The 23222-nt window shown below is 39.2% G+C and overlaps 2 protein-coding genes across 5 annotated transcripts in view; one reads left to right on the top strand and one right to left on the bottom strand.

Annotated features, from left to right (window-relative positions):
• PSTPIP1 (proline-serine-threonine phosphatase interacting protein 1) overlaps window positions 1–305 on the top strand; it is a 39335-nt gene extending 39030 nt beyond the window's left edge. For both annotated transcript variants that reach the window (XM_090269946.1, XM_090269945.1), the window contains one exon: window positions 9–305. In XM_090269946.1, coding sequence (XP_090126072.1) covers window positions 9–140 — 132 coding nt within the window. In that variant the 3' untranslated portion in view covers window positions 141–305. The remainder of the gene's footprint in view (window positions 1–8) is intronic.
• Window positions 306–6271: 5966 nt separating this feature from the next.
• Window positions 6272–23222, bottom strand: part of TSPAN3 (tetraspanin 3) — a 70877-nt gene continuing 53926 nt past the window's right edge. For 2 of the 3 annotated variants that reach the window (XM_090269947.1, XM_090269949.1), the window contains exons 5-7: window positions 22736–22888; window positions 21669–21752; window positions 6272–7144 (exon numbers count right to left, since the gene is read on the bottom strand). In XM_090269947.1, coding sequence (XP_090126073.1) covers window positions 7052–7144; window positions 21669–21752; window positions 22736–22888 — 330 coding nt within the window. In that variant the 3' untranslated portion in view covers window positions 6272–7051. Of the gene's footprint in view, window positions 7145–21310; window positions 21566–21668; window positions 21753–22735; window positions 22889–23222 lie in introns of those variants that run through there. The other variant, XM_090269948.1, reaches the window with a different exon arrangement.

The raw sequence follows: 23222 nt of genomic DNA on the forward strand, positions 1-23222 counted from the left end.
TTACCAAGAATTCTGACGAACTGGACATCTCTGCGGGGGACATCCTGAAGGTCCTTCTGGAAGGGGAGGATGGCTGGTGGACAGTGGAACGGAATGGGCAGCGTGGCTTCGTTCCTGGCTCCTATCTGGAGAAGCTCTGAGGAAGGGGCAACAGCCCACACCTGGACCTGCTCTGTCTGTTGGGCCAGCAGTGTCTCCATCACTGCAAGGCTGCAGCCCCAAGACCAAGCCAGCCCCCTAACCCCATGAGTGATGGCTGTTCCCACAGCATTCTCTCCTACAGGGAATAAAGGCATGCATTCCTCCTTGGTCTGTAGGGGTCCCTTTCTCTCTCACTCCTGCCCCATGTCCCAATGCTCAATTCAGAGGAGGCAAAGGAGTGAGGGGAGAAGCCTGGGAGAGCAGAGTTGCACATATCCAGTGAGGTTCTGCCAGGGTTGGCTGGGGATGAAGAGCCCTGGCTCCAGTTCCTGGAAAAGTCCCAGACTGCAAGGGAGATTCATTCCCATTCACACAAATGGAAGAAGACCACAGGGGTTTGGGGCTGCGATGGAGGGAACCAGGCTTCCTGGGGGCAGAGAGACTGGAGCAAGGGCTGCAAGGGGCAGCAGCAGACAGAATTTAAGAAAGAGAAGATCATCAGGGTCACGCAGGTAGGCTAGCACAAGGAGAAGGCAGGAATGCTTGGAACATTCTAGGGATAAGCCAAGTTCAGTTTGGGGCAGGAAATAGGAGATGTCTCACTGGGAGGGGAGGGGCCATGGTGGGGAACTGGGGAAGACAGGCTTACAGGGTGGGGGGATAAAGTGAAAATCACACTGAGGCTTAAATCCTCCCTGAAATGCCATTTTCCCTCATAAAGCACAGCCTATGAGAGCACTGACCAAATGTCCACACCTGTCCCTAACTAACCCGTCTGAGGTTTCTATGTAGGGATATTTGAAGAGAAAAATATCATCTAATGCTTGGTCTTATACCTCTCTGGAGAGAGAAAAAAAGTCAGTGAATAAAAGCCTGGCTATGAAAATGCTTTCCTGGATGAGAAATGTTGCCCGAGACACGGCAGTCCCAGAAGTAATTCACTCAAGGAATTTTGATGGCTGTGTGACTGACACTGTATTTGATAATAGGGGGTGCTTAGATAAAGAGTGCCCTCAAAGAGTTCACTGACCTCAGAAGGGGTACTGAATTGTACCCTCTGATACAACGTAATCAGTGAACATGGCAAGAGTCAGACTGGGATACCAGGTGAAGCTTATCCTACGTGGAGATGACAGTGGTTTGTCTGGGAAGTGGCCACTGTGCTAGAGAGCAATTCTGGAAGAAAGGAGATGAGGAGCAAGGCCCAGAAAAGGCTGGCAGCCAAGCAGAATGACCACCAGGATCAGGTCACGTATGTGTAGCCAAGAGGAAGAAAAGCGGACAAAAGTAGGTATCAGTGCTTATTTATTCTTTGAAAATACCTTGTCATCTTGATTGAGCATTCCATTTGACTGCAAAAATTTTTTTAGTAACTTTGGCCTAGATATTTATCATCTCCAACAGGTGCTGGCAGCATCTATGAGCCCCAGGGGGTGATGGATAATGAGTGTATGTAACACAGCCAGACAACCAAAGAACAGAACTGATAGTAACTCTTGGGTCACAATTTATACCAGGGAAAAAACACACACACACACACACACACGAATCTAAGTCAGATTCACTGCCTCTACAGCTTTCTCCATTCTCTGTGCACCAAGTCACAACCTCAGAGCTGGGAACCAATCTCACGGACAGAATTCCCAACAGAGGAGATAGTACCAGAGAAAGGGGGAGTTGGCCTCTGTAGTTGGGTATATGAATAACTGCATAGCCTCTGCAGTCAGAACATCAGGACTGGAATCCACGCTCCTGCTTCTTTGTGAGGTCTCAGGGAAGTCACAATTTCTCTGGACCTGTTTCATCATCAGTAAAACGAGGGCATAAGCCACTGCAAACTGAAACTAGATAGGGGACATGGATGCACAACATTGTGAATGTACTAAATGTCACTGAGTAGTTCACTTTAAAATGGTTAATTTTATGTTATGTAAATTTCATCTGAATAAAAGTTATTAAACTTTTTTTTTAAAGTATATTTTATTGATTATGTTGTTACAGTAGTTCCAATTTTTTCCCCTTTACTCCCCTCCACCCAGTATCTCCCTCCCCCAGCATCCCCCCCCAAGTCCATACCCATGGTTCATAAAAAATAACTATCCCTCCCTCTCAGATATTAAGACCCTTTGTAATCTTGTAAAGGACAATGGGCGAAGGTCTCAAGCTCCTCTAGCTGCTTCAAGCTGGACATGGTCGTCGTCCTACCTACCCTTGGGTCCAGAAATCCCTAATAACAGTGGGGGTGTGGAGGGGAAAAAGTTATTAAACTTTTTAATGCCTGACATTATGTGTATGGAGGTGTTCACTGCAGCAAGGTTGCAATCAACCTGAATAATCATCCACCATACATTTGTTAATCATGGTATTAACATATCCACCCAGCTAAGGGAAAGGAATGACAAATCCTACAGTCTGATACAGAAACAGTGCCATATTATGCTGTGAAGAGAAAAAGTGAATCCTGTATAACATAATTCACATAGTGGTAAAGTAAAACCACAAACACCTGTTTTTGCACATGTAGAAAAAATACAGCTGACCCTCAACAACAGCGGTATTAACGGGCACCAATCCTAGCCACCCGCAGTTCAAAATCAGCGTACAACTTTTCCCCAAAACTTAACTATAGTCCCTTGTTATCTGTGGGAGATAGGTTGCAGGAACCCCTGTGTATACCCAAATCCATGGGTGCTCAAGTCCTTTATAGAAAACGGCACAGAACATACAGTCAGCCCTATGCATCTGCAGGTTCCTAATGGTGGAACCAAAATACACTCTTCAGTAGTGGTTGGCTGAATCTGCGGATGTGATACACAAGGATACAGAAGGCTGACTCTATATATACGTATATTGAAAAAATAATCTGCATATAAGTCGGCCCATGCAGTTCAAACCATTGTTGTCCAGGGTCAACTGTAGTCTAAAAGGATACTCACCACATCTAAACTTCCTTACCTGTGGGTACTATTACTCTTGTTAAAAAAAAAAAAAAGAAACAATTTTTAAAGACAGTAAGACAAGCTCTGATAGATGAAAAGCAAAGATCACAGCTGCAACAAGCACAGCTAGTACCAGGGCCCAGAGCTCCTTGGAGAGACACTGACTCCAGGACTGGGGCACAGTAGGTACAAGATGAGCCTGGAACAACTTGTTATGTCAAAAATTACAGAAATGGACTTCCAGCCAAGATGGAGGCATAGACAGATATGCTGGGTCTCCCTCCACAACTAAGAAAGAATACAACTATCTCAAAACTAGAAACAACCAGAAGTTTCAGGAAATCAAACTGCATGGAAGTCCAGCAAACAAAGATATAAAGAAGAAATACTCATCCAGACAGGTAGGAGGGGTAAAACCGGGGTGTAGAGGACGCAGTGTGGTGGTGGCAGCAGCAGGCCGGCAGAAAGCGCAGTCACACGTTTTAAAAAGTCAGGAGGGACACCTGCAGAGTGTTCCCAGCTCCTCATCAGACATCGCAGCTCATGGTCCCAGCACCAGGAAAATCAAGCCTCATTGTTTCTGACTGTGCAGACCAGTGAAGATTGGGGTGGAGGCAGAAACTGCCGGTCTCAGCAGAGTCTGTTTGTTTAAAGGGCCCCCATGGTCCTAGAGCATCCTCAGACCCACCCACTCTGGGAACAATGTCCAGGGCAGCAGCTAGAGGGGCGCCAGGCTAGTGCGGAAGAGGGAGAAGTGCCTGGAAAAGGGGCGAGTGCTGAGTGGGCGGCATTGTTCCCTCTCAAACCCCTCCCCTACATACAGCACCACAACGTGGTGAAACAGGTTGCCCTGTACTGATGAATCCCTAAGACACCGCCCCTTACAAGCTAACAGGAGCAACAGCTCTACCTGGGACATGGAGGCAAACACAGGAGCCCGTCAGAATGAGAAGACAGAGAAGTATGGCCCAAAATGGGAAATGGATCAAGGTTCCAGTGGGAGAACAAAGCCACGAGGAGATAGTCAACCTAACAGATGAGGAGATAGACAACCTAACAGATGCAGAAGTCAAAACACTGCTGATAAAGATGCTCACAGGCTTGACAGATATGCTTGAGTATGGCAAACATATAAGTGAAGAAGTGAAGGCTATGCTAAGTGAAACGAAGGAAGAGTCACACAAAACCAATGGTGAAGGGAAAGAAACCAGGGTTCAAATAAATGATCTGGAACATAAGGAAGAAAAAACAGTCAACCAGTGCAGAATGAGGAAGCAAGAATTGAAAAAAATGAGGAAAACTTTCCAAATTTTGCAAAGGAGATGAATATACAGGTCTGGGATGCACAGCGGGTCCCGGGCGAGCTAGACCCAGAGGGGACCTCACCAGGACACATCATGACTGAGATGCCAAAGGTGAAAGATAAAGAGAGTCCTGGGGGCAGCAAGAGAGAGGTGGAGAGCTGCCTACAGTGAGGGGGGAGTGCCTATAAGACTATCAGCTGATTTCTCAAAGGACACTTTGCAGGCAGGAAGGGACTGGCAAACAGTATTCAATGGGATGAAAAGCAACCTACAACCAAGATTACTCTATCCAGCAAAGCTATCATTTGGAATGGAAGGGCAGATGAAGTGTTTCCCAGACGAGGTGAAGCTAAAGGAGTTCATCATCACCAAGCCTTTATTATATGAAATGTCAAAAGGACTTACTTAAGAAAAAGATCGAAACTATGAACACTAAAATGACAACAAACTCATGACTATCAACAACTGAATCTAAAAAGTAAAACAAAATCCAACTAAGCAAACCAGAATAGGAACAGAATCATAGGTATGGGGATTATTTGGAGGGTTATCCTCTGGGAGGGGGAAGTGGGAGAAATGGGGAAATGGTGCAAGAATTAAGAAGAATAATTGGTTGGTACAAAATAGACAGGGGGAAGTTAAAAATAATATAGGAAAGGGTGAAGCCAAAGAACTTATATGCACGACCCATGGACATGAACTAAGGGGGTGGGATTACTGGAGGGAAGGGGGGTACTGGGAAGAGGGGAGCAAAGGGGAAAAAATTGGAACTACTGTAACATCATAATCAATAAAACATACTTAAAATAATTAAAAATTGCATAAATGTTCAAAAAATGGTTGGAGCACAAGAAGCAACTTAAAGTAAGTCCTACGGGCCAAATCTGAAACTTAGAACCAAAAACAAAACAAAACAAAACCCAAAAAGGACAATAGTGAATTATAAATCGTTGAAAAAATGGGAATCCATCAGTCCATAATGACTATAGATACATAAAAATAAATTACTGTGTAAGAAGGGAAGGAGGACAGACTTATAAATGAGGAAAACAGTGTTTTACAATCATATTCAAGATGGAATCTAAAACAGTAATCATCATAGTAAAGATTGAATCAGCAATACTTGCTAAATCTCAGGGGAAGTTTGGTGAGGAACAGGATATTTACATGGTCTTATAGTATATCTCCAGAGATTGTTTATGAGCTGGGAGGAAATAGTAACTATCCTGAACCACCACCTCACTAAAGCGTAGTCATGCCTCTTTAATCCGTCCTCCCCACCACAGCCACTAAGATCTCTACAATAGGTCCACTTGTATCACACATGGCTGCGTCTGCCTGTAAGTAAAGTCTGACTCTCCACAGCAAGTCTTGTAAGACCCTAGAGGACCCAGGCTATGCCACTTCAACTTCTTTTCCCAGCTTTGTATTTTAAGCTCCAAGCACAATGAGCTACTACTGGTAGCTCCCTACACACTCCATTCTACTTGACACTGCTGATACCCTCTCCCTCAATGCCTCTGCAGCCACAGGGCTAGGACCTCTTCTCCAGGACATTGCCCCTGACCTCTCTGGGCACCTCCTTTGGGCTTCCCTTCCTTTGTCACTACAATCACTGCAGTGTATGGAAATTATCTGCTTTTGTGTATGACTGCTATACTAAGACTCCACATGCCTTGAAGATAAGGACAGCATCATTATTGCACCCCCAGCACCAGGCACAAGTAGATTCTCCATATTTGTGGGTACACAGGACTGGGAAGCATCTGAGGGTTTGAATACCAAGGCCTTTAGGATTTGGCAACAGACATGATTAAAACACATGCAAATCATGATGAACCAAAATTTAAAACATTGAAGTACCCTCAAATAATTAAAAACTACATGTTAAGGGGTAACACAGCGTTTATTGAATTAGATTTTTCTGTTTACTGAGATCACATCTACATACTATTTTGCTAGTCTAAATGGGTACATTATTTCTAACAGGTTTAGACTTACAATGAATAGGTTCAATCATACACACACACACACACTCACACACACACACACACACTATTTTAAAACAGTAGTGCATACATTATACTCCTCCTATAAAGCCAGCTTTGATTAAAAACCTCTAGTTTCAAAGATCACTCTGATTTTTAAGAAGAACCAATATACACATAGTATGATTCTAAAATCAATTTTAGCCATTTTGTGCAATTGTTACCTTACTGGACTACGGTATATATATATATATTTGAAATGACATTCATGAGGGGCACCATCTGGTGTGAACTCCACCTTCCCCAAAAACCCTTTGGCCCAGAGTTGTCCATTGTGAAGCCTAGCAGGACCCAGTGGTACTTCAGCAGGAAGCCCACTGCTACTGGGAGGTAACAGATGCACCCACCCACTTCTGAATTCCACCACACTATGCAACTTGCAAATAGTCCTGAAAGTTGAACATTTACCACAGTGCTTAAAAACTGAGAGACAGGGAGAGTCAGCTAGAAGAGGGGAAAAGAAAGTTGTGGGTAGGTAAGTGGGCACATGAAGAACCAAGCTGCTCTGTCCAACACATGGGCTTTAACTAAATGAACTTAGGAGGCCAACAGCAGTAGACCTGCTCAATTATCCTTCCAAATCAGAGTAAGAATAACAAGCTCAGGCTTGAGTTTTCTACTATGCATAGGTTCCACCGGTGATGAGAAGTTCATAAGCAGGATCTCTACTCCTTCTGCACAATACGATGCATGCACACAGCATGCCCAGCAGCTGTGGGAAGAAAACAACAATGGAAAAGAAAGGCTAAAAACCCTCACATAGCACAGATATATTTCTTTGTTGGCAATGAAGCTGTTTCAAAGTCCAGTAACCTCAAATCATCAAAAAAGCAATAACAAGAGCAAGAGAAGCAACATCTAATGAATACATTATCTTTTTAGGAACTAAGTACAATTGCACCTTCCTTCATTTTTGCCTAAGAAAAAGTTGTGAAACTAGCAAAGAATCAAGGCTCTCCTATTGCCATCCCCACTCTCAATCTAGACCAGTGTTGTACAAAAAAGAACTTTCTGCAGTAACGGAAACCTTCTCTATCTGAACTGTCTAATGTGGTACCGCAAGCTACTACAACAAAGGAGTTGTGTTTTTTATTTTACTTAAATTAATTTAAACTTAGACATATGTGGTTACTGGTTACCGCACTGGACAGCAAAGTTCTAGAAAGCAGAATGATCAAGACTGTGTTTTGAGGTCCTGGACAGGTCCCCGGTGTGAGAGACAATTGATCCATGTTTCTCTCTCACAACGTTTCTCTCCCTTTCTTCGTCCTTTCCTCTCTCTCTAAAGAAATAAATAAAACCTGTAAGGAAAAAATGTTTAAAAAGACTGTGTTGAGGATATTTTGGGCATGTGGATTTGGGGAAGATGGGCTTTATAACAACTCACAAAACTCAGTACATGAATAGCGCAAAACTTCTATGGTGAAAAACCAATCTTGATACAAAAAAAAAAATTGTAGTTTGAAGGTTTTTGTTTCTTTCACAATTATTTATTACTTTTGAAATCCAGGTTTGATTCTGTGGTATACACACATGTTACTTTGTAAGGGTCACTCCTCCATCATTTTATTTTAATAGACTCTTATCTTTCTGTAGTAGCAAATGGAATAGTAATAAAGTCATGTCAAGTTATTTTGGATAAGCACAAGTCATTAAACTGCATTAAAGAGGAAAAAACTCTTGAATTTTTGACTTGGCTTCTTATAAATATACACTAACAAAAGAACTAAATACAAGCAGGTTATTTTTCTATCTTAACTTTTCATTGAGAGCAAAATGTCTGTTATTTGATTTTAAAGGGCAGGCCCTCTGAGCACTTGGGGGTCCATCTAATTTCAAAACAATATACTTAATCCAGAAACAGGCATGCACCAAGTTTGTGTGGGAGATGACTCATGGGACACACATACAGAGAAAAAGGATGTCTTTAATTAGCCTACATTCTTTCTATCCAATCAGGATGTCTACTTGCTGCTTGAATCCATCAGTTTCATTACATCAATATTTTCTGAGTGTTTACTAGTGCAAAGCACCTTACAGAAATTTTAAAAGTGGGTACTGTTGAAAGTCTAACAAGTATCTTAAGCCAATTCTAGACATGTTTAGTATCAATTACTTTAAGTAACATATTTCTGTTCATGGTATAGCAAAACATTCTTAGAACTGCTATAAAATCAAACAGAATTATGTTCCCAGGTAATGCCAAATTAAGCAATAAAAATGTTAAGCTCAGAAATTACTGAGAGCCTGCCCCTGGCCTGCACGAGAGAGCACATTCGCCCTTTGCTGAGGCCAAAGGCGGGGGGCCGAGGGGGCGGTGAAGTGAACTACAGGCACTTTGTAAAAGTTTTGGGCGCTGGCTCTGGAGAAGGAGCTGGGAGAGCAGTGGACTAGATCGCAGTGCTGAATCATCCCCAGTGCTACGAGAGAAATCTCATAAGCAGACTACTCCCCTCCAAGTGGCATAAGCCAGAGACAGCTCAACAACTGTACACAAGAAGGTCACACCACAAAGGCAGGAAATAAAAGCAGATCAATCTAAGAACAGAAACAACAAGAAGAGAAACCCAAAATGGGGAGGAGAAATAAGACCCCAGCAAAAGGAAAGGAGGAATTCCCAGAAGGAAGGATAGATGAAATAGAGGCAAAGAAACTATCAGACATGGAATTCAAAACAATGATAATGAGAAACCTCAATCAAGTCAACAAACTCAGAGAAAACTACAACGAATTCCAGGAAAACTACAAAAAATTGCAGGGAAGCTAAAAGGAACTTACTGAGAACTACTCCAGCATGAAAAAGGGCATAGAAATTATCAATAAAAGTCAGAAAGAAATGAAGAATACAATTTCTGAACTGAATAACACAGTAGAAGCAATCAAAAGCAGGCTAAATGAAGCAGAGGACCAGATCAGTGAGCTAGAGGGCAATGTAGAAAAAAATTCTCAGACACTGCAACAAAATGAAAAAAGGTTACAAAAGAATAAAAAAGGTTTAAGAGAGCTTCAGGACAATTTGAAATGAAACAATATCAGTATAGTCATAGGGATTCCAGAAGGAGAAGAAAAGGACCAAGGGATAAAAAACCTGATTGAAAAAGTACAGTATTCCCTCACTTATCGTGGGTATTATGTTCCAGACACACCCGTGAAGTAGGAACCTTACATTTATTCTACACTATTAAACCTACGTAACTTTAACAACATATGTATACAGTACCACAAAATACCGCAATATAGTAAAAAATCCGCGATAAATAATTAAAAATAATATTTTTAAAAATCCTGCGATACAGTGAGGCCACAATAAGTGAACTGCGATATAGCAAGGGACTACTGTAACGACAGAAAACTTCCCAAACATGAGGAGAGAAAAAGTCTCACAAGTACAGAAAGCACAGAGGGTCTCAATGAAGATGAACCCAAAGAGGCCCACTATAAGGCACATCATAATCGAAATGGCAACAATGAAAGAAAAAGAGAGAACCCTAATGGCAGCAAGAGAAAAACAGCAAATAACATACAAGGGAGCTCAGATAAGGCTATCAGCTGATTTCTCAACAGAAACACTAAAAGCCAAAAGGATATGGGAAAAAATATTTCAAGCAATGAAAAACAAAGGCCTACAACCAAGACTAATCTACCCAGAAAGGCTCTCTTTCAAAATGGAAGGTGAAATAAGGAGTTTCCAAGACAAAGGAAGACTAAAAAAATACATCTCCACCAAATCAACATTGTAAGACATGCTAAAGGGAATGCTTTAAGAAAAAAAAGAAAAAGAGAGAGAGAGAGATGAACACAGGTACAAAGGGAAATGAATAAATACCTGTCAATAATTACTTTAAATGTAAATGGATTAAATGTTCCAATCAAAAGACATAAGGTAGCAGAATGTATATGAAAATATGACCCACAAATATGCTGTAAAGAGACACACCTCAAAACAAAAGATCTACACAGACTGAAAGTGAAGGGGATGAAAAAAAGTATCTCAAGCAAATGGACATGAAAAAAAAGCTGGGGTATCAATACTTATATTAGACAAACAGATTTCACAGCAAAGGCCATAAAAAGAGACAAAGAAGAACATTTCATAATACTTAAGGGAACAACCCATCAAGAGGCTATTACCCTGGTAAACATATATGTACCCAACACAGGAGCACCCAAATATGCAAGAAAAATCTTGGAAAAATACAAGAAGGATACAAACAGCAACACAGTCATAATAGGGGATTTTAACACCCCCATTGTCAACAATGGATATATCTTCAAAGCAAATAAATACCAGGGATATTGAGGCACTGAACAACACTCTAGATCAAATGGACTTAGTTGATATATATAGAACTTTTCACCCTCCAAAAGCAAAATATACATTCTTTTCAAATGCACATAGAACATTTTCAAAGATGGACCACATGATAGGACACAAAACAAGCCTGAACAAATTCAAGAAAACTGAAATCATATCAAGCATCTTCTGAGATCACAAAGCCTTGAAATTGGAAATCAACCTCAAGAAAAAAACTCAAAGACATTCAAACTCATGGACAATGAATAACATGCTATTAAATAATGAATGGGTTAACTATGACATCAGGGAAGAAATCAAGAAGTTTCTGGAAACAAATGATAATGGACACACAATGATCCAAAACCTATGGGACACAGCGAAAGCAGTCCTGAGAGGAAAGTTCATAGCAATACAGGCTTACCTAAAAAGGATATAAGAATCCCAAATAAAAAGTCTAACCCTGCAGCTACAAGAACCAGAGGCACAACAACAAAAAAAGCCCAGAGCAAGTAGAAGAAAGAAAATCATCAAGATCAGAGCAGAATTCAATGACATACAGACTAAACAAACAATTCAAAAGATCAGTAAAACTAGAAGCTGGTTCTTTGAAAAGATAAACAAAATTGACAAGCCTTTAGCCATGCTCATCAAGAAAAAAAGAGACCCAAATAAAATCAGAAACGAAAAAGGAGAAATCACAACCAATATCACAGAAATACAAAGGATTGTAAGAAATTACTACAAACAACTGTATGGCAAGAATCTTGACAACCTCAATGAAATGAACAAATTTCTAGAAACATATAATCTTCCAAAACTGAATCAGGAAGAAGCAGAAAGCTGAATATACTGATAACAATGAGTGAAATTGAAGCAGTAATCAAAAAACTCCAGGCACACAAAATCCCTGGACCGGATGGCTTCACAGGCAAATTTTACAAAACACTTAGGGGAGAACTAACGCCTACCCTTCTCAAACTATTACAAAAAAACCAAGAAGAAGGAAGACTCCCTAACTTGTTCTATGAAGGCAGTATTATTCCAAAATCCCGTCAAGACACAACAAAGAAAGAAAACTACAGGCCAATATTGCTGATGAACATAGATGCTAAAATCCTCAACACAATATTGGCAAACCAGATCCAGAGACACATGAAAAAGATCATACAACACGATCAAGTGGGATTCATCCCAGGATTGCAAGGATGGTTTAATATTTGCAAATCAATAAACGTAATACATCACATAAACAAAATGAAAGACAAAAATCACATGATCTTATCAATAGATGCTGAAAAAGCATTTGATTAAATACAACACCCCGGACTTCCTGCCAAGACGGAGGCCTAGACTGACACATTCCATCTCCCTCCACAACTAAGAAGGACTACAACTACTGCAAAACCAGAAATAATCAGAAGTTCCAGAAAATAAAGCTACATGGAAGTCCAATGTATGAAGTTATAAACAAGTGGTGCTTGACCAGACAGGAGGAGCGAAGCCAGGGCAGAGAGGTCAAGCTGTGCTGGCAGTGGCAGCTGTGGCGATGGGCTACGGGACTGCGGTAAGCAAAGACACCCGTATTTAAGGGGAGGCAAGAAGTGCCTGGGGTGCATCCCTGGCTACAGACCAAATCCATCAGCTCGTGATTTCAATGCTGGGGAAGTCAGAACCCCATTGCCTAGGACTGTGAGGGCCAGAGGGCGTGGGAATGGATGAGGAGGATCCCAGTCTCTCAGCGGAGAGTAAACTGCAGGAATCCATCTTGGAACCTCCCCCCATACAAAGCGCCACAGTGTGGTGAGAAGGGTCGCCAGATAGTGATGAGTACACTGGGCTCCGCCCCCTATAGCACAGGAGGTGTGACAGCCCCGCCCAAGAAGGAAAGGTAAACAAAAACTGTTTTTTTTTACCTGATGGCACAGATCATGATAGAGATCCCAATCACGCAGCTGACCAGACAGCAAATATATGATTTATCGGACCAGCAGATAGATAATCTTTCTGAGGCTCAGTTCAGAGGAATAGTTATAAGCTTACAGAACTAACAGCAGATCTTAAACAAGACAGGGAAGAAATGAAGGCTAGTCCTGCTGAAATGAACAAAAACACATACGAAACAAGTGGTGAGGGAAGTAAAACCAGGGATCAAATCAACAAATCGGAACATAGGGAAGGAATAAACAGTCAACCAGTGCAGAAAGAGGAAACAAGAAGTGAGGAAAATTAGGAGAGGCTCATAAACCTCTGGGACAGCTATAAGTGGGCCAACATCCAAATCATAAGTTTGCCAGAAGGTGAAGAAGAAGAACTAGAAATTGAAAAATTACGTGAAAAAATAATGAAGCAGAACTTCCCTAACTTGGGGAAGGAAACAGACTTACAGGTCCAGGAAGCACAGAGAGTTCCAAAAAAACTGGACCCACGGAGAACCACACCAAGACACATTATAATCAAAATGTCAAAAATTAAGGATAAAGAGAGAATCTTAAAAGCAGCAAGAGAGAAGAAGAGAATTATGTACAAAGGGGTCCCAATAAGACTATGAGATGATTTCTCAAAGGAGACTCTGCAGGCAAGAAGGGACTGGCAAGAAATATTCAAAGTAATGAAAAGCAAAAACCTACAACCATGATTACTCTGTCATTCAGAATAGAAGGGCAGAGAAAGTGCTTCCAGGACAAAGTAAAACTGAAGGAGTTCATTAGATCCAAACCACTGTTTTATGAAACGTTAAAGGGACTTGTTTAGGCGAAGGAGGATCAGAACTATGAACATTAAAATGAAAACTGTATCACAATAACCAACAACAGAAGCTAGAAAATCGAACAAAGGCAAACTAAGCAACAAGAATGGGAAAAAAATTATAGGTATGGGGAACATTTTGAAGGAGGTCAGTGGGGAGGGGGAAGGGGGAAAGGGTAGGGAGATGGTGCAGGAAATAAGCATAGTAGGAGGGAGTGGAGTAGACAGGAAGATGTTGAGAAGAACTGTATACACAACTAATGGGCATGGACTAAGAGGGGGGGAACAACTGGAGAGAAGGGGGGTCACTTGGTGGAGGGGAACAAAGGGAAAAGAAATTGGGACAACTGTAACAGCATAATCAATAAAACATATTTAAAAAAAATACAATACCCATTTATGATGAAAACACTCCGCAAAATGGGAATAGAGGAAGCATACCTCAACATAGTAAAGGCCATATACGAGACACCTGAAGCCAACATCATACTTAATGTGCAAAATTGAAAGCATTACCCTGAGATTAGGAACAAAACAAGGATGTCCACTCTCTCCACTCCTATTCAACATAGTCTTGGAAGTCCTTCTCACAGCAATTAGACAAGAAAAAGAAATAAAAGGCATTCAAATTGGAAAAGAGGAACGAAAACTGTCATTATTTGCAGATGACATGATAGTGTACATAGAAAATCCTACAGACTCCACGAAAAAACTACCTGACATAATAAGTGAATTTAGCAACATAGCCATGTACAGTCAATATGCAGAAATCAAAGGCATTTCTGTACACCAAAAATAAAATTTCAGAGATAGAAACTTAAAAAAAAAAAATCCCACTTATTATAGCAACAAGAAAAATAAAGTACCCAGGAATCAACTTAACAAAGGAGGTAAAAGATCTGTACTCAGAAAACTACATAACACTGAAGAAATAATTTAAGGAAGATACGAATAGATTCAAGTGTATACTATGTTCATGGATGAGAAGACTCACATCATTAAAATGTCCATTCTACCCTAAGCAATTTATAGATTCAACACAATCCCCATTAAAATACCAACGACATATTTCACAGACCTAGAACAAATAATTCAAAAATTTATATGGAACCAAAAAAGACCCCAAATAGCCACAGCAATGTTGAGACAGAAGAACACAGTACGAAGAATCACAACACCTGATATCAAACTATACTACAAAGCCACGGTAATCAGAACAGCCTGGTACTGGCATAAGATTAGACATATAGATCAGTTGAACAGAATATAGAGCCCAGAAATAAACCCATGTCTATATGGTCAATTAATATTTGACAAAGGGGTAAGGAACAAAATGGAGTGAGAAGAGCCTCTTCAACAGATGGCACTGGGAGAACTGGACAGGTACATGCAAAAGAATGAAACTAGACCACCAAATTACACCATACGCCAGAATAAAATAAAAATGGATAAAAGACTGGAATGTAAGCCTTGACACCACAAAGTCCTAGAGGAAAACATAGGGAGGAAAAGTTTAGATATCCCACGAAGCAATATTTTTGCTGCTTTATATCCTAGGGTAAGAAAAATAAAGGAAAGAATAAACAAATGGAACTACAGCAAACTAAAGATTTTATGATCAGTGAAAGAAAACATCAGCAAGATGAAAAGAGAACAAACCATATGGGAAAACATATTTGCCAATGATACCTCAGACAAGGGACTGATCTCCAAAATATATAAAGAATTTATATGTCTCAACACCAAGAAGACAAGAAAACCCAATTAAAAAATGGGCAAATGACCTGAACAAACACTTCTCCGAAGAGGACATACAGAGGGTCCACAGGCCTAATTCTCAACATGACTAGCCATCAGAGAGATGCAAATAAAAACCACAATGAGATACCACTTTACACCAGTCAGAATGGCCATCATCAACAAATCAAGAAACAAGTGCTGGCAAGGATGTGGAGAAAGGGAACCCTAGTGGGACTGCAGACTGGTGCAGCCACTGTGGAAAACAAATGGAATTTCCTCAAAAAACTAAAAATAAAACTGCCGTTTGAACCAGTGATTCCATTGCTAGGATTATACCCGAAGAATCCTGAAACACCAATGCAAAGAACCTATGCATCCTATGTTCATAGCAACGCTGTGCTGGAAACAGCCTGAGTGCCCATCTGTAGATGAGTGGATCAAAAAACCGTGTTACATTTACACGATGGAATACTATGCAGCAGAAAGAAAGAAGGAACTCCTACCATTTGCAATAACATGGATGGAACTAGAGAGAATTATGTTTAGTGCAATAAGCCAGGCAATGAAAGAAAAATACCATATAATGTTACCTAATACAGGAAACTAATCGACAACGCAAACAAATGAGCAACTGAACCAGAGGCATGTAAACAAGGAACAGACTAATACTTACCAGGGAGGGAGAGAAGTGGGGTAAGTAGAAGAAGGGTTTAGTAAAGGAACTAGTATAAATAACTCATGGACATGCACAACAAGGTGAGGATTGACTGTGGGAGAAGGTGTGGGCTGGGTGTGTGGGGGGAAGAAATGGGGGGAAAAGTGGGACAAATGTAAGAGAAAAACAATAAATAAATCAAAAATTAAAAAAAATCCTAGTCACAAAGGAATATGTTGATAAATTGGACTTCATTATAATTAAATACTTTAGTTAATAAAAATGCAACAGTAAAAGAGTGGCAAGGCAAGTCACGTACTGGAAGATGTTAGCAATACATAATGTGAGATATACAGAGTGGGGCAATAGTAGGTTTGCAGTTGTGAATACACTAAACAGAAAAAAAAAGAAATTACTTATTTGCTGGGGGGAAAAATATCTTTTCCCATCCCACTTTCCTCACATTCCTTTCAGTTGGTCTACTTCTACTGAAGGAGTCAGTATTCTTAAAATGGAGTCTGAAATATGCATCATTTCTTTCCTCACTTTTATTTCAGTTAAGTCAACTTATATTAATTTAAAATAATTTTTCAAAGCTTGATAAAACCCTACTCATGCTTGGGAATGAGTTAGTTTGAAAACATTAAGTTCTACACAATAACTTCTTATACTCCAAACCTCATCACTAAGTATTATAGGCCCATTTGCAAAGTTTTGGCTATACTGAAATTTCACTGATTATTGAATTTTCCAATAATAAACTTGGAAATATCATACAAATATTTTAGCTCCAGTGTTACTTCTCGCAATAAAATTTTCCCTGCAATATTCAAGTCACGATAACTAATTTATACTTAGCCCAAATATAACACCCAGTAATCACAAAACATGATTACTAAGCACAGAGACCAATGGTGATTACAAAAAACCATTAAGGATTAAAATGTTCTACAATATATTTTGTAGGTGGCATTCTGAGGAAATAGGTATTGTTTGTTATACAAGGTACATTGGAAATGCCCTTTTCTTAGAAAAATTTGGAAATACCTATCAAAAAGTTACTAATACTCTGGCTCCTTAATTTCATGGCTACAATTTTTGTTATAGAGTCTGCCCACACATAGAGGATATTCATTTCTTGCATTTCTTTAAGAGCAAGACTTACATAAGTGCCCATTAATGTAGATTAATTATAAAATATATTACCAAAATGAAATACAATGCATACAAGGGCTCTGTCTGTATAAGTTCTTAAAACTGCATGTGAATACGTAATAATCTGAATTTTTTAAAGGCAAGGTATAAAATTACATCCTATAAACTTCTATTTGCATAAAAATATATATGTGTGTTTTTCTAACCACAAACTACTTCTGAAAGAATATACAGGAAACAGAGAACAGTGGTGACCTTTGCAAGGGGGACTGGAGAACTGGGGTCAAGACTAAATTTGTATTGTTTGAAAAACAATTGTCAGATGGCCATTTTTAATTTAAAAAAACCTTCAAAAAGTTAACAATTAAAATTAATTTCCTCCAAATTAAAAAGAAAAAAGAAAAAGAAAAAACCCTTAGCTACTCAAGAATTAGCTTCCCAAGCTTTGGATTAAGTTTTTATGGAAGAATTGCTTGGAAAAACTTTTAAAGAATCAAGCCACTCATTTCTAAACTACCCGTGGGTTCAATCTGAAGTGTTATCCACTTATGTATTTTAACCCATTTCAATGAAAAGTTAGTAGTCAAGACGCAGAAAGGAAAGGAAGATAATTTTCATCAATCTTCTCAACCTCCTTCCTTCACACTTGGCATATAGAACAGAAAAAAGCAATATGGACTTAGGAAACAGTTCTCTGAAAGTGTGCTCTCAACCACTTCGTCTTGAGGACATGCCAACTTTATGAGGCTCCAAAAACTGACAATTCCATTTTTCCCATATTGCCTGTGCAGAGAGCCATAACCATAGCAGAGACTAGACCTTTCAAATATGAAATTCATAATTAATCATTTGTTAATTTAAGAGGCAGGCTATGCTCAAAGAAGTATCTTGCTGATTAATAAGCTAACAAGATAAAGGGTATAGTAAAATTTAAAAAATCTCATTCTCTTATATTCAGCAAACCAGTTATAATAATTAACTACTATTTTTCAGGTTTTTCTTTCTTGATCATTTTGGTCCTAATCAAACCTAGATTATTGAACTAGACTAGAGCAAGGGTTGGCACATGTTTCTTAAAGGGTAATATATTAAATATTTTAGACTTTGTGAACTAAGAGATGAAATTGATCTGTTACAATTACTCAGCTTTGCCACTATAACACAAAAGCAGTCACAGACAAAGTGTAGCTCACATAAAAAGAGGTGGTGAGCTAGATTTGGGACACAGATGGTTAATTCCTGAAATAGAGCCTTTTATTGGTAAATTAGGCTTGTAAGAAAATTTCTTCTTAAACTCACCTTTATGCATTAGAACTTCAATGTAATGTAGCTTAATAATTAACACCACAAATCACACTCAAAATCAAAAGTTTTGATACTCACAGTGGCAAAAATCATCTTTCAATTACTAACATTATTTCAAACTGTATTTACTATGATAACTCTAAGAGCTTCCCCCTTTGGAACCTAAGGAAAGTGCTAATAATATTTCAATGCTATTACATTATATATTTTATCCAGCTGAAGTGTCAATTAACTGTCAAATTTCATAACAAGATTTAGGAATATAATCTTTTGTGAATATTAATTCTTCAATTTATAATCAGAATACAATGGAGCTGTGGTTCGAGCTTTAGTTATAGTCATAAGACCTATTATCCTTGTTCCCCCTCATTTTCATGGCCTTTAAAATGAAGGGCATATGAACTGGAGAATTTCCAAGTGTCTTTCTAGGTCTAATTTTCTCTACCAAGATTGGTATACAAATAAATGAGTTCAATGATCTTTGAACTGTTTCTGCTTTTCTTGGGTTTTCCACACCCAAAGTACCCAGGCACATCAGATTTTGAATATCAAAAGTTTAGAACATTTATAGGTACTCTCGAAAAAAGAAAACATAAGGGAAACTTCTGACCTAAAATGGATGCTCTTCCTTAAAACCAAAGTTTTATTTATTTTTTTAATTTTCAAAGCCACTACAAGTTTAGAGTCTGTGAAGCTCTGAATCCCTGACTCAGTTTTGCTGAACTAAAACATCGAATCTTTATCAGCTATCACTTAAGTCAGGGTGATTTAAGTATAAAATGTGTGAACCCTGAGAAAGAAGACACCTACTGAGAAGGGCTCCGGGTAGTTAACTGGGCTCAAATTAAAAAAGTCTAGCAGCCATTTCTACACAGGGGCCTCTCATGTAAACTGTGCTTCAGGGAAAAGCCTGCATTGAACTACCAGCCTCTTCACTGAACGGCCTGCCTGCCTGCACTATTTCTGCCATCTGAGCCAGTACTTATAAAGATGAGTTCCTGGAGTTCTATTTCACCATCCAATCAAAGCCATATCCACCCCCCATGAACATCTTCACTGACCAACCGGAGTGGTTCCTTTCCAACCAATCAGGACAGTGCCTTTTGGACCAATCTGTGAAGACTAGAATCCTCATTTGCATAAGGATGGACCAATCAGGGACCAGGAATGAGGACTTGTTGTCTATATAATCCAGCTCCCCTCTGCCTCTGGGAGCACACTTTTCCTTTCCACTGAAGACTGTGTTTCCCCAGCTGAGCTGTCTCACCAGAGCGGAGCAGACCAGAGGAAGCCAGAGCAGACTGGGACAAAGCAGAGCATACCAACAAGGAGCAGAGCTGCCTAGTCAGACAGAGGCCTGTTCCCTGGGCTGCTTCACAGCCATGCTGTATCACAGTTGAGTTGTTTTGCGGTGAATAGTCTCCTTCACCATACCCCAAAATTGGCATTGAATTGGTGTCAATGACCATCAGTTGATAAATGCAATGAGAAGAGACTAGTTAGAATATTTTAGATCCCACTAAAAAAGTTAATGAAATATCTGGTTGGTTAATAAGCTTAACTAGACAAGGGACATAACTAAAGGGACAATTTTCATTAGTCTTCTACATACATGTTGCATATTTCATGACCTAAACCACTATACAGTTCCAAAGCTTTCTTTGCTGCATACTAATATGTGCAGCTTTCTTACTATACATAAAATCATTAACACTGTACAGATCAGGATTTCACTTGAGAAAAGAGAACTCCCAGGTGTGTTTATACAGACAATCAAAATGAAATACATCCCTGTTGATTAACAGATTACTGCTATGCCACAAAGTAAATGGTTAGGAGGGAAAAGACCATAGCAAATACAAAGCTATTCATTTTAATGAATCATTTCAGGGCTGTCTGAATACCAGCAAAGTAAATAATCACCCTTTTGCCCTTTTAAAAGGCACTGCCCATTAAATACACTAGCTTCTGTTCAAATAGAGAGAAGCAATCCAAGTAACTTATAAATTAGCAATCCAATTTGTTTTATCTAACAATTAAAAGAAACCTACACTTTCTTAAAATATATTCCCTAGGCCTGAAGCATATTTCAAGAACAACTAAAACAGCGGTTCTCAACCTTCCTAATGCCACGACTCTTTAATACAGTTCCTCATGTTGTGGTGACCCCCAACCATAACTAAAGCATAGTGATTAATCACAAAAACAATACGTAATTATATATGTGTTTTCCGATGGTCTTACGCGACCCTTGTGAAAGGGTCGTTTGACCCCCAAAGGGGTCGCGACCCACAGGTTGAGAACCGCTGAACTAAAAGAGCAGTCTGAGAATTAAATCTGACACAAAGGACTTTCAAATAGTTGGCTATTCCCAGTTTTGAAACTTTTCTAAAACATTCCTCTAAAAGAATCTCTAAGATGTAATGAATATACTTAAGAATGTAACTAATTGTATTGGGCAGAAGAATAGCTGTCTTTCTTTTTTATTTTCAGGTGGGGGTGGTGGGGGTGCTGTGTGTGTGTGTCCACGCACATTGGGCAGGAGCTAGGAGTAAAGTTAAGAGATAATTAGGCAATCACTCCAGCTACTTTATGCAGGCTATTCTTAAGGGGCAAAAGACTGTTTTCACTGTCAGGAATTGGGAAAACAAGTCCCCTCTGCTACCAACAATGGCATGGTACACTTCCAGATGTGCCAAGTGATATCATGGACACCTGATGGTTATCCATCTAAAAAAATTGAGTCTCAAATGCAGAAGAGGTTAGAACCTCAGTTTTCAAGCCTTTAAGCCTTTTTATAAAGCAATAGTCACTCCTATTAGTACAAGAGAGAAGAGTTGTACAATAGTACCAGTATTACCAGTTCTTGATTTATGTATATAAACATATAAAATTCATGAGAACAGAAGAACAAGGACTAAAGAATAAAAAGTTTTTAAAAAATCTAAAAGCTATTTCCAAATGGAAATAAAGGAATACAATTTTTAAAAATTCTGTAACGTTGTATTAAAATATCTCCCAAGAATACACTATGACAACAGCTTGTATTCTGAACAGGTCACTCATTAATCAAGTCAAAAAATAAGGCAAAGAGTCTTCTCACACATGGTTCCCCCATCCAAACCTCTAGTTTTTTGAAACCATTCTGGGTCTAGATAGGTCTAGAGATAGGAAATAAGTGTTGGAAACTGGTCCTTGGTATCTGATCCTTGATATCTCAATTCCTTTCAAGTTATCTATATACACAGAGAGTAAAAGCACTTAGTGATGAAAACCATTCAGGACTGACAACAGAGATCAGTACACTCTGATAACAACTGCTTGGCTAGCTGTGCTCACCTGAATAGCTGCAAATGCCAGCGCTGCCCAGATAACATGCATCATGATTTCTTGTAGCTTCTTTACAACTAGAGCCTCACACCCCTAAAACACACAAAGTCATCCTCATTAGATGTCTCTTTTAACTGAAAGCTACAAGGTCACTCATTGGAAGAAATGAAAATGACAGAAACTAAAAGACAGAAAAAGACCATGCATTTAAAAATAATTTACAGTAAAATAAAACAGCTTTAAAGACAAGCAAAAGTCATGGAGATATAAACTATGGCATAGAAACACACAGTAATAACTATGTGTGGTGCCAGGTAGGTATCAGGCTTTCTGTGGAGATCAGCTTGTAAGCTATATAAATATAGTATTATATAATATTGTATGTCAACTGTAATTGAAAATTTTTTCTTTAAGTTTTTAATTAAAAAAGATATAACTAAAGTCTATACATAATATAATTTAAATCCTTAAAAAAAATTGAAAGCAGGGACTCAAAAGAATATTTGTACAGCTGTTTTCACAGCAGCACTATTCAAAATGGCCAAAAGGTAGAAGCAACCCATGTTTTCACCCATGAATGAATGGTTAACCATAATGTAGTCTATCTATACAATGAGAATATTACTCAGCCTTAAAACAGAATGAAATTCTGGCTCACGCTACAACATGATGAACTTTAAGATATTATGCTAAGTAAAAACATAAGCCAGGCACAATAGCACAAGTATTGTAGGGTTCCTTAGATGTGGTATCTAAAATAGTGAAATTCATAGACATAGAAAGCAGAAGGGTGGTGGTTGCCAGGAATTGAGGGAGGAGAAAATGGAGAGTTGTTATTTAATGGGTATAAAGCTTCAGTGTCCAAGAGGGAAAGCATTCTGGAGATGGGTGATGATGAATATACTCAATACTACTGAACTTACACTTAAAAATGGTTACAATGGCTTTAGGAAAAAGACAAGCAAAAGATGGTAGAAAAGAAGTTCCAGGTAGAGATGATTCACCAAAAAAACCAAAGAAAAAACAAAATGGGTCACCAGGCAAGATTCAAGTTTTGGCCAAGAAATTGAACTTACCTCAGCATAGAGGCTGAAGGGGTGAGCCAGACTGCCATTACAGCTGCTGGTGGTCTCTCTGCAGCAGCTTAGAGGGACACTATGATTCTTGGTTTCTTTGAACCAGTCTGTATTTTCCCAGTCTGAGTAGTTGTGAATTCCACAACAGTGCAGCTATTGGAAAAGAGAATTGATATTACTCCTGTGCTGAATTTTAGAGTTCTGTGCACTGCAGAGCTTTAAATTATTCTAGAACAGTGATATCCAATAGAACTTTCTGCATTGATAGAAATGTTCTATGTCTATATGTCTAACATGGTAGCCACTAGGTACATAGGCTATTGAGCACTTAAAATATGGCTGGTTATGACTAAGGAACTGAATGTTTAATTTTAATTTAAATAGCCACATCTAATGGCTCTAGAACCGCCATATGAAAAGCATACTGCCCACAAGAGGTGGTTTATAGCTAAGAAAAGTCTTCCTATCTTACATGTGAAGTACCTGG

This window comes from Furipterus horrens, unplaced genomic scaffold (assembly GCF_987537825.1).
Source record: "Furipterus horrens unplaced genomic scaffold, mFurHor1.1.pri manual_scaffold_3, whole genome shotgun sequence".
Classification (NCBI taxonomy): Eukaryota; Metazoa; Chordata; class Mammalia; order Chiroptera; family Furipteridae; genus Furipterus; species Furipterus horrens.